Below are 12,500 nucleotides of genomic sequence, written 5' to 3' on the forward strand. Positions count from 1 at the left end.
ATTTCCTGTGCTTGTTGGAGTGACTGGTGTGAGTAACGAGGCACCATTGCTTGGTGTCCCAGGAGTAAGAGGTGTTGGGGTGCTGACAGATGACTGCAAATAAGATATCAAAAGCCGACACAAGTCCCGTTCCTCTTCATATGGTTCTCTACTTGCTTCATATTCCTCCCTGAAATAAGTAAAAAAAAATTGTTAGCCAGATGTTTAAAAGGGAAGAAAAATTCAGATAAAATAAATAATGATGGCCTGAGTACTGACTGTATTTTTTGAGAGCAGAGATAATTTATGTTATACAACTTTCTTTGTGAATATGGTATTTAATCCTATGTTTGTTAATATTGTACTTAATCCTACTTCAATAACCAGACATAAGAAAGGTCTCCTGTTACATAAAATATTATGTAAAAGCACATGATATTAGCTATATAACAAATCTCCACCCAACAAGTTGAAATATTGGCAATTAAGGTAATTGAAAAGTGTAGCTTTAGGTGAAAAAAAGGGGCAAGTACTAACTAACCTAAACAGAAAATGATGACCCAGAAACTTGTGCCAAAATATAAAATTCTACATTATTAACAATAACTCCAAATTGCTAGCTTAAAATTAATGATTCAGCTATGCCCCATATCATTCTATTCATGATGGATGACGTGATATCAAATCATCAGAATATTTATGTTGAATCCAATCCTGGTCCTGTTAGGTCTACTTTCATACTCTTATAATTATCGGGCAATCACACAGAGTATATCATAATATAAATTGATAATACTCGTGCACAGGGTAGTTGTCTCTATATAAGATCTAGTTTCTATACACAACATATTTCAGATTTTATTTTGAAGTATCATGAGGGACAGTTGGTGAACTTCCTAGCAAATAGAAGAATTTCTATATGTTCAGTATTTAAAGAAATCCTGGAATGGGTGACTGTATTTGCTTACAGCAATGGCGTCTGTTCGGTCATCTGATGCTAAGTTGTCTTTTATTATTACTGGTGATTTTAATGCACATTACCGTGAGTGGCTGAACTCTGTAAGAACAATAAATGCAAATGCTAGGGCGGTTTCAATTTTTTTTATTTCATAAGGGTTCTTCTTAAGTCTTGTGTCAAATGGGACAATAATTACCATGATATTGATAATATTCATTGGAATGCTGTATTTCTTTCTGAAGGTCCTGTTTCAAGTTTGAATATTTGTCTTAAAAGATTATTAACAAAAGAGTGCCATCCAGCATTACAAAATTATGAGTGGTGAATAAGGCATAGTTTAATGTTGATTGCAAGATTGCTTTGTTGGTACCTACCATAATCTCCTTTTTTGTTCTTGTCGCTCTCTGGCTTGATCTTGTCGTAAGCGTTTCTTTTCATCTATACGCCTTTGTCGAACTGCCTGAATTTGTTGCTTGTGTGCTAACCAGGCTTGTTCCAGATTTGGTCTTAGCTGTCTAAGGTTTTCAACAGCTGAAAAAATAGGTATCATTTAGAAATAAAATCTAATATAGGTAAAATTTGGGAGCAAGACAGCAGTTCTAATAATTACCCAAGTGTAGAAAACATACAAACAAACAAAAAAAACACTTAAGAAAGATATAAAGCCAGGGTTCTCTAACCTAATCTGACATTGTAACCCAACTCAAGGCAAGACCTAGGTGCACTATCTGTGCAAACAAAGGAAGCTAGACCTAAAATGTTCCTTACCCAGATCCTATTATTTTTTTGCAGGCATTGAAATTGAGTAGCCTATGACTGTCTTAGAAGTATAATAATAATAGTAATAATAGTAATAATAATGATAATAATAAAAACAATAATAATAACCATGAAAAAAATAATTAAAATAATATTGACAATAAAAATATGACAACAGCAAGAAAAAGGAGAAAAAGAAATGCTTTTTTTTTTTTCTTTTTTTTAAGTGTTCTGGATCCACCCTAGACTCATCTAGCCTCCTGGAATGTAATTGCAACAAGACCAAAATGGGAGACTTGGTAGCCAGATAAAAAAGGAGGAGGAGTAGGAGGAGTAGGAGGAGGAGGAGGAGGAAGAGGAGGAGGAGGAGGAGGAGGAGGAGGAGGAGGAGGAGGAGGAGGAGGAGGAGGAGGAGGAGAAGAAGAAAATTCAAACCTTACCCTTCTTATTTGTAGACATAACCTCTCTCAGCTGTGCCATTTCTTTTTTCAGTTCATCTTCCTTTTCGTATAATGCTCTGATTTTGGTAAAATTATTATTTCTCTCGTCTATCAGCCGTGTCCTCTCAGCTCTGTACTTTTTGTTCTCAGCCTGAAATAACAAAACATTATTCAAATAACACAATTATAATTGAAAGAAAGAAATTTTACAGATCATTTCATATATATAAGCAATTGCTTTGCTTATAGTTATAAACATATAACCAAATTTTATAGATCAGTGCCATAATTTCATACATCAAGTTCCCAAGCAAAATTACTTTTCAAGCTTGAAAAAAAAAAACAATACCAACTTGTTTGGCTTCATATTCTCGAAGAGTTCTCACGGATCTCTGAAGCATTGAGATTTCATTCAAGATTTTTTGCTCCTCTCGAGGTTTGAAACTGTTGTTCCGCAACTGGTACTCCAGTCTTTCTATATTTTCATGGATCTGTTTCACACTGTGGTACCTTAGCTGAAATAAACATTACCAATGTCATAAGTCCACAACAACAAAATCAAATGTTGCATCTTTAGAATATTACAAATAGGTCAATAAGGCTTTAAATACAAAGTCAAAACAAAGAAAAAATATGAATATATACTACACCTTTTGTTTTAACAGAGTGACCTCTTCAGATTTTGCATTGATGGCCTTGTTAGCTTTGTTGATTTCCTCTTGCAACATATCCTTTGCTTTGGCCAAAGGCTCCTTGCTCTCACGTATTCTTCTGAGCTCTTCAGACAATTCCGCCTAAAAAGGAATAATTAAAAATTTAATTTAGTATCTAAATTGCAAAGAATAAGAATCTTTAACACAAGTAATACTTTCACCTGTCTGACAAATTTAAAGCAAATAACTTGGCAACTTACAAGCTCCTGAGCTTTGGCATTTATCAGTGAATTCCGTTTTTCCAGCTGGCTATTGTATTCCATTTGGGTCATCTTGACTGGAACATCCCCTGAAAGAAAGGATATCATCAATGTTATGAGGAAATTATGTTCCATAAAAATTATCTTTTTTTTGTTTGTTTCTTAAACTGCCATAACTACCTGTAAAGCTAAAGTAGTATCAATTGAATAAAAAACATGGTATCCTATCTGCATAAATGATAAAATAGAAATGCACATAACATTCCTATTACACAAGGAAAACTGAAATTTGGCATTAACCCAATGCAGATGGGGGATAGATTTGCTTGCCCAGTCTCCGGGATGGGTCTTAGATCAGAGCGTGGCAGCTTCACACAACATACCTTGACTTTTTCCAGTCTCTTTCAGTCATTTACTGTAAAACTAGAGCCATTTTTGTGTTTCAACTTTTGTGTTTTATTGCATTATGAGACTTAACCCTTTCCCGACGGGGCACTCGCTACGCGAAGACCCCTATGCTGGGCGATTGCAATATTGCATTGAAATCGTCACACTGGCACGACGCCCCGGCATCGGGAGTTTGGCTGTGTCACACGGGTGTGACGCACCGTTGTCATAGGGTTAATATGTGTCAAATCACAGGCTCTATCAATGATGCATTTGAATAAAGTTGTATTATACGATCTATATCAGCTGATTTTTCCTCTATACTCAGTGTGATAGAAGTATTGCTGTTTTATGGGAGGACAAAAGGCAACCTCCTCTTCTTTATATTAATATACTGTCATGAATGAATACAAACATATAACCATCCACAAAGAATACAACATGAAGAAGTAGGGAAAAGGAAGGAAACCTGTGCTTATGACTATGAGTGCCAAAGTAAATGGCATTCCTACTGACACAGGGGCCATTGTAAACACTAGCATGGTTTGAGTCATCTTCCTCTTCTCATTCTGCCTGCACATCCTTCATTGGCAGTAGTTTAGAGCAAGGGGTTGGCAATTTGCTGTTTACCATCGCTCTCTAAAGGTAGTGCTTGCCGTATTTGTGTTTCATTGAGTTTAGAGACATACATGCCATATGACAGGCTCTATCAATGCTGCAGTTGACTAAAATTTTAGTATATGATTTACATTAGCACATCATTTTCTTTATTTTCAGTGTGATAGAAGTATTGCTGTTTTAGCGGATACAAAAAGCAACTTTATTTTTTCGTATTTGTGTGCTGTCATGAACTAATACGAAACAAAAAGAAGGCAACTGATCATGAATAATAATATCAATTATTCATCAATGGCTAAAACTCATTGAAAACAAACACCATGATTTCAAATGTAATGGTGGTTTTGTTTCTCTTAACACTGCGTCAACAATCACTTACTTCAAGAATGTGTCTATAAATTTCACATGTTCAATATACATTCTATACATTCCTAAAACAAAAACAAAGGGAAATTCCCCGTGACCTTGAAGCCTGACCCATGAGTGCTTATCGCCCCCCTAAAAATGTGCCTTCGATCCATAAACACGACAGGACTCATTTAGCAAATATTACATCACCTCCTTATTCCCTCATCCCCATTTGCTCACCTGCCGCTCCAGCTTGCTTCCCTTCACTCTTATCCATGGTTCCAGCGGACGTCATGGCCTAGGAGGGAAACTATCCACACATTTGCGATGGAGAAAAAAGGAGACGTTCTTCTTCCTTGCGCACACTCGAAGGAATGTTTGTTGTGATGACGCACTCGGACGTTCACCTGTGTAGGTTGTCGCGGTGCCGTCTTTTCATCACTATAATGCGAGATCTACAGGGCATTTCTACATTTCACTCTTATGTTGCATTGGACTTATATCTTTTATGCCATGAGATTCTCCTGTATAGCAGTGCTTGATCATCCATGAATGCGTTGTGTTGTTTTTTTTTCTACAGAAACAACGTTCGCAATTGTTTGTGAAACTAATCATGCATTTTCACCACAAATGTAAATTAATAACTTTATGTTGCCATGATAGACTTGCACATCTCAGTCAGCTGATCTCTGAGCTAGCTCTGACTCACCGTTGGACACTTCATACGGCGAGCCGGGTACTACGCAACATGGTGTAATCTGGCAAGACCTTCCCCTGCCTACTACCCTCCCCCATCTCTCTCTCTCTCTCTCTCTCTCTCTCTCTCTCTCTCTCTCTCTCTCTTCTCTCTCTTCTCTTCTCTTCTCTTCTCTTCTCTTCTCTTCTCTTCTCTTCTCTTCTCTTCTCTTCTCTTCTCTTCTCTTCTCTTCTCTTCTCTTCTCTTCTCTTCTCTTCTCTTCTCTTCTCTTCTCTTCTCTTCTCTTCTCTTCTCTTCTGTCTTCTCTTCTCTTCTGTCTTCTCTTCTCTTCTCTTCTCTCTTCTCTTCTCTTCTCTCTTCTCCTCTCCTCTCCTCTCCTCTCCTCTCCTCTCCTCTCTCTCCTGCATATTTTGAAGAGCTCTATACGATAAATATTCTAATGCCTTCTGTTTATTAAAGTTTTATCGAAAAAACATATTCATACGCAAAACTGATTAATATTTTTAAAAATTCTTTGAGATGATGCAATGTGCGCTCAATGGAAGTAAATTGTTACGAGGTATGTTAAAATGAAATGGAATAACTCTGTAAATGTTACGAACCAAACATGAATCAAACTGGAATTGGAAACTTTAATCACTCCAGTATATGTTTCAACACATGTACTCATCAGTATTTTTATTATCAACAATAATTTCAGACTGAATTCTAGCGGTTACTGCTGTGGTTGGGCATCACAGTGGGTAAATGTCAAGATCAGATCGAGTCAGCACTCGTTAAATAGTTGGGCTCGCCATAGTGCATATAAGCTCGGCAGATCGAACCCGGCCAAGCACCGTGATTTTCCATTGTCGCGTGGCGGTCACTAATGTGGTTGGGCACCATGGTGGGTTAGGACCTAGCTTAGATCGAGTCAGCACTCGCTGGCAGGCGGGATCGCCATAGTTCATAGGGTTAGCGAAACATCTGCTCCGCATATCTGGCTTATCCTTATCTTATCCTGAGTTCTTCACTCTGATTTAATATGCAACAACTTCATCAGCCACAGCATAAGATTGGGAAGTAGGAATATTTGTTCAGTATATCATCATGAGTTCAAATTTCGAATAGACGAACGTTCCGCAGCACAGGGGTTCAAGGTCAGCTCCCATACTGACCTTCGGTTATTTTAAACCACATATGATTATAAATGCTTTAAAACAAATGCAAATTTCATGGTATTTACAATTGCAACTGCCTTCATACTGAAACTTGCTTACTAATGATGAAAGAACTTGTTTACTAGCGATGAAAGAAAGATTAAGTATTCTTGCGCCACTTTCTGTAACGTCCTGTAGACGTGATGCAATGTTGTGAAGATTAGTAATTTGTAATGAGCATTTTGTACTTTAGGTACAGTATGAGTGCACATAAAGCTATCTAAATTTTACTAGCGATAAGTTCAAATAATAGTATCCCTCTATACAAGACATAAATCAGGACAAAGGGACAAAGAAAGTAAACACTTGAGAGAGTAAGTAAACTGCACAGAAACTGACGTTATTTATAATGAAGTTATAAATAACACCCACAGCTATTAAATCTGATAAAATGGTAATCCATACGAAAGTTTATATAACTAAGATTTACAAGCATTTCCCAATATATATATATATTTTTTTTTTTTTTTTTTTTCTCAGCTATGCAGGAATACTATGACATGATGGTGGTGCTAGGCAGGAAAACTGTTATAAATATAAAAGTAGGAATATTAAGGTAGGAACTGCAAAATTATGTTCGCAATACACTGAGGACTCACAGATTTAAGTAGTGATATCCCCTTATATATTCACGATAACGAATTAGCATGACTCAGTTTTCCCGTTATCTTAATTACACATGATACATCATTTTTGTTTCACATATTGTTTTAATTAATGTCATTGAAAAATCTGTATTTAGACAAAGTCATTGAAACGCCAGTGTGACCTGACTCAAAAAAAAGAAGAAAATCTCAAAGTTAAAGAAATACGTGTTCTGTACACACTGCCTCCTGGGAGCCTCACCCCCGCCTCTCGACCCTGATTTTTTTTCCCGGGGGGCCCCATTGCAGGAGAAGTCGTTGTTTGTTTGTTTTCCTTTAAGTGAGAACAGATTCTGTACATTTTCCCTTAACTTCTCTAAACTAAATATAACTAAAAACGGAGCTGTTGCTTACACAAGGAAGATAAAGATTTGCTTTACATAAAATCGCCCTAATGACACCTTTCATATCTTTAATCTTAAAATGAAAGAAACAAAACAAAACATAAAAGTAACATTTATTTCAGTATTGAGAAAATAGATGAGATCAAAAGAAAAGAGAAAATTCTAACCCTGTCCTCTTTGTTTAAGAATAAACTGAGATCCTGTAAAGCAAGACTTAAAAGGCTTGAAAAGTTAGTGATCGCTACTACAAAATGTTTTTCACATTTTACATCAGTTTACATAGTTCTACTTTTATTAGCCAACGCTGATAATAATGACAAACTAATCATAATGAAAATAATTAAGGGTAATGATAATAATAATCATAACACTGCTGCTGCTTTTACTACTAATGATAATGGTAATGATAACTGTAATATTGATAATGATTACAATGGTATTCATAATAATGATTATAATAATAGTAAAAGTAACGATGATAATAGCAATGATCCTCAAAGCCATAATATTGAGAACAATGATGACTTTCAGAAAATTTCGGAAAAATTAAAGATTCTACTTCAGGTCATCTATATCAACTAATATTGATGGTGATCATAATAGTAATACAAGTAATAGTAAAATACAAAATAGCATTGCTATTGACATTACTTTTCCGTGGCATGCCGTATATCACCATAGGTTGCTTTATTCAATTGCTAGTTTCACACTGGAAAGACATGTACAACCTTAATTTCATAATGGCAATTGTTTACGTAATCTTTACTTTATACATTTTCTCGCTACCTCTAAACTAAATATAAATCAATTCATTAGAAATAAAATACATATATAATTATTGCACTAACAAGCACACCCACACACACACACTCACACCTACACACACACACACACACACACACATATATATTGTTGCCGCATGAGCCTATGCGGCTGGTCAATTAATGTAAGGACGACTGATACCGCTGTGTAGCACTCACTCCAGTTTATTGAAAGTGGTCAAACCTGAAATATGTTACATGGTTACAATCAACATTGGTATAATCTGTCACAATAATCCTTTAACATTTATAATTGTACAGTGCGTGTTATTATACTGTCGTTTATCTCTATTTATCTCTACTTACGTCCTTTAATGCCGCCATCGGCGTTAACACTCCCCGGCTTTGGGCGAACTGAGCCCAACACTGGCGAGAATGGACTATCAACAGAGCACGGTGGCAATGACAATGACAAATGGAAGAACAGTATTCCTTATGCATGTAAAACTAATCTCCTTCTAAGCGACACAGTTTCACAATAGGTCGCGTCAGAAACCCTGATGCAGTGCGGACCTGGACCTTTCTAACAAGCCCATCTGAACCTGGGATAACTGCCACAACTCGCCCTAGTTTCCACTGGTTCCTGGGTACCAATGGTTCTATTAATAGGACCAGTTCTCCAACTGCCACATTTCTAGATGGTTTAATGTTACCTCTGCGCATTCGGAGTGAGTGTAAGTACTCCTCACTCCATCGTTTCCAAAATCGGTCAGCTAGGGATTGGGCGTGGATCCACCTTCGACGGAAAGCCTCATTACTTGGCATGCTTCCCAGGTCTAAACCATCCCCAGAATGCAAACGTAAGATATGGTTTGGTGTTAATGCTTCAAGATCGTTAATATCCCTCGACACAGCAGTGAGTGGTCTGTTGTTTAGGGTAGCTTCCACTTCACAGAATAAAGTTTGTAGTCTGTCATCATCGACCCTCTGTAGACCAATAATCGACAAAAGCACCTTCCTTACTGATCGAATCTGCCTCTCCCATACTCCACCCATATGTGATGCCATAGGTGGGTGGAATATCCACTCAACACCCTTTTTCTTGAGTGCCTTGTCAACCTTCACATTTTCATTCCAGTTCTGTAGAGCAATCTGTAGATCCCGTTGGGCTCGGATGAAATTGGTTCCCCTGTCTGAAAACATCTTCTCTGGTGTACCCCTCCTCGATGTGAATCTAACGAATGCATTAAGAAATGCATCTGCATCTAATGCTTGGAGGGTTTCGATGTGGACTGCTCTTGAGCTAAGGCAAGTGAAGATGCAACCATATCTCTTCATTGTACGACGCATATATGACACAGGGAAAGGTCCAAAACAGTCTACCCCAGTATGAATGAATGGTGGTCCTCCTGATAGGACTCTTTCAATCGGTAAATCACCCTGACGTTGAGTGGCAGGTTTGCTGTTTACCTTGCGGCAAACAAAACACTCCTTAAGGACCTTATCTATTAATGGTCTACATGCTATAATCCAGTAGTTTCTACGAATGATAGAAAGTGTGTGCTCCCTACCTGAATGTGCAGCTAAGAATATATGGGCATCCCTTACAATCAGTTTCGTTACATGGTGGTCTTTGGGCAGGATTACTGGTCTACACCGTTCTCTTGATTCACCAAGATGAATTCTTCTGCCCCCCACCCTCATGAACCCATGTTTGTCAAGCTCAGGTTCAAGCCGGTAGAGTTTGTTCTCCTTTTTCAAATTTCCTCCTCTGCGTAATGAACATCGTTCATCCTTGAAACTGCTAATTTGTATGTATACTAGTATGGAGTCTCTTGTATCATGAATTTCTGTAACTGAAAGGCGTTGAGGTTGAGGATAACGTCCTTCCTTGTTCCACTTCACAAATCTGCGGAACCACGCTACCGCACGCTGTAACTCATACCATGATGAGTAATGTTCGAGCAGTTTATCTGTTGGGTTTTGATCTTCCACAGTTGTTGCTAGCAAAGGGTCATGCTTACGTATCTCGGGATCATGATCGGAGGCTTCAGATATCACCAACTTGGGTGGCCAGTCCTTCTCATACCTTAGGAATGAAGGACCAAATTTCCATCGTCCACCCTTTATCAACTCTTGTGCTGAAAGGCCTCTAGTAGCATCATCGGCTGGATTGTCTTCTGATCGTACATGACGCCACTGGTTCGGAGAGGAGGCCCTATGAATTGTCCCAAGTCGATTCGCTACAAATGTATGAAAGCGTTGCCTGGTACTTGAGATATATTGTAGAACAATCATGCTATCAGACCAGAACACAGAACCTTCCAGAATGAGTGTCATTTCCCGACGTATCTTTGTGTCAACTTGTGCAGCCAGTGTGGCAGCACACAATTCGAGACGGGGAATAGAGGTCGTCTTAATGGGTGCAAGTCTTGCACGGGCACCAAGGAGGCTTATATGAACGTCTCCATTATCGTGTTCTAACCGAACGTATGTTACAACGGCATAGGCCGTTTCTGAGGCATCACAGAAATGATGTAGTTGGGCATGTACTAATTTGCTGCTGACCTGGGCTGCTGCTATGTGACGTGGTACTTGAAAGCCTTCTAGTTTTGCAAGGTCATTCATCCATTTTCTCCATTTTAGTTCATTTTTAGGTGTTAGATTTTCGTCCCAACCCATTTTACGACGAACTTCGTTTTGGAATATCATCTTTGCTCTAATGGTGAAAGGGGCTAGTAAGCCTAAGGGGTCGAAGATGGAACTCATGATGCTCAGTATGCCCCTGCGCGTGGTTGGCTTCATGGGTGTTGACACTCTGATCTTTAGCACGTCATCATCGAGATCCCACAGAACCCCTAGAGCTCTGTCCATTGGCAAGTTATCGATCGTCAGGTTTATGTCCTTTATTCGGGGGTACTGGATGATGTGGTAAGTACCAGGTTTTGTTTAGTGGTCCAACTATTTTGTGTACTCGCTCAGCAAACCCTTTTTTTATGAGATCCTCTACCTCTTTTACATATCTTTGATGCAAGTCAACATTCCTTTCAAGTCTGCTCTTTAATGAGTCTAATCGTCGACGGGCCATAGTCCAGTTATCTGGTAGCCCTGGATCCTGTTCCCTAAATGGTATCGGCAACTGGTGGTGGGCTCCGACCCTAGACCCTTCCCTTTTCCAGAGATCTATCACATGTCCATCTTCAACCGACCACCCTTTTTCGTCTATATCAGTTTGTGATTCAATATCCCAGAATTGTTTTACACTTTCCCAATTTGCATTTTCATATGAATGGTCCACCGTTTCGTCGATATAGTTTCCAAAGCTTAGATTTGAAGTCCTTTGAGGATGTAAGGGTCCATTTACCGTCCATCCCAGCTTTGTTCTAACAGCAAATGGTTCTCCATCTCTTCCTCTCCTGACTTCCATGGGCACCATGGCATCAGGAGCATCTAGTCCTATTAGTAGTTCAAAGGATAGATGTGTTGTTCGCTCTTGTATCCCAACTAGGTCCTTTAAATGTGGCCAACAAGAAACTTCGGTGAAGCCTGTTTTGGTTTGGAGTAAGCCTTGTGGGAAGGTGTCCATCACAATAACTTGTGAGAGAAATATGGGTCTTTGTCTTTTTGTGAGAAGCCCCCTTACACTCAACTCTACTTGTTCTACATTTTGACATGTCTTCTCCAAAAGTGTGGCAACTGTTGTTTTCATAGTTTCACCTTCTAGATCTAGGTACTTTGCAATTTTCCGCGAGCAGAAGCTCCTAGTACTCCCCGAATCTAACAATGCATATGCAGTTACCCTCCTTTGGGCAGCTTGGTCTTTGGATGTTATTATGACTGGGACTATTGGTAATGCAATGTGTCTAGGTGTTGCTCCTTTACTCATCTTAATGCTATTTGTATGTTCCCTCCTTTCTAGTCATTGTCTTTCTTCCCTTTTTGTTGGGACTTCCATTGGTTTCCTCTTGTTTTTATCATCATTGACATGAACAATTGACCCACTCTTTCTAAATTCTGTATCATGCAGCAACCTTGAATGGTATCCACCACAGCCATTGATATCACATGGCCGTGCTCTGCATTGCCTTGCACTGTGGCCAGATTTCAGGCAATTGAAGCATTTCCTTTGGCCGATCAAAATCTTCCTGCGTTGGTGAATACTGGCAGACTTGAACAAATCACAGAAAGCCAGGCTATGTTCTCCATAACAAAAATCACATGTAATTGGTCTTGAAGTTGATGGTGTTGTCTGGGTTGTAAACCCAAACTCTGCCCTTCGATCTCGTTTTGTAACCTTGTCAGTCGATTCTGAAGGCCTCTGACACTCCTTAGGAATTTCTTTACTATTAACTTTATAAGTTACTGAGGATGAGGCCCCTCCAACTCTCTTTGCTGACCTGCCTAAGTTTTCCACTTCCTTTCGTAAGAATTCTCTAAGCTGCAATATATCTCG

General features: G+C 38.7%; 3 protein-coding genes across 3 annotated transcripts in view; all 3 read right to left on the reverse strand.

Moving 5' to 3' along the window:
* LOC122257756 (uncharacterized) overlaps positions 1-5,373 on the reverse strand; it is a 6,937-nt gene extending 1,564 nt beyond the window's left edge. The window contains exons 1-7 of the mRNA XM_043023250.2: positions 4,643-5,373; positions 3,050-3,138; positions 2,787-2,930; positions 2,490-2,651; positions 2,137-2,287; positions 1,312-1,468; positions 1-169 (exon numbers count right to left, since the gene is read on the reverse strand). The exon at positions 1-169 is cut by the window's left edge and continues 1,564 nt beyond it. Coding sequence (XP_042879184.2) covers positions 1-169; positions 1,312-1,468; positions 2,137-2,287; positions 2,490-2,651; positions 2,787-2,930; positions 3,050-3,138; positions 4,643-4,697 — 927 coding nt within the window. The 5' untranslated portion in view covers positions 4,698-5,373. The remainder of the gene's footprint in view (positions 170-1,311; positions 1,469-2,136; positions 2,288-2,489; positions 2,652-2,786; positions 2,931-3,049; positions 3,139-4,642) is intronic.
* Positions 5,374-8,390: 3,017 nt separating this feature from the next.
* Positions 8,391-10,947, reverse strand: LOC147469060 (uncharacterized). The gene has a single exon (XM_086550714.1). The coding sequence runs from the start codon at positions 10,919-10,921 to the stop codon at positions 8,555-8,557; it is 2,367 nt and encodes a 788-aa protein (XP_086406840.1). The 5' UTR covers positions 10,922-10,947; the 3' UTR covers positions 8,391-8,554.
* Positions 10,929-11,933, reverse strand: LOC147469061 (uncharacterized). The gene has a single exon (XM_086551122.1). The coding sequence runs from the start codon at positions 11,931-11,933 to the stop codon at positions 10,929-10,931; it is 1,005 nt and encodes a 334-aa protein (XP_086407248.1).
* Positions 11,934-12,500: the final 567 nt, after the last annotated feature.

The sequence above is a fragment of the Penaeus japonicus genome, unplaced genomic scaffold (assembly GCF_977035675.1).
Source record: "Penaeus japonicus unplaced genomic scaffold, GWHDUDI00000001_assembly GWHDUDI00000024, whole genome shotgun sequence".
NCBI classification, from domain to species: Eukaryota; Metazoa; Arthropoda; class Malacostraca; order Decapoda; family Penaeidae; genus Penaeus; species Penaeus japonicus.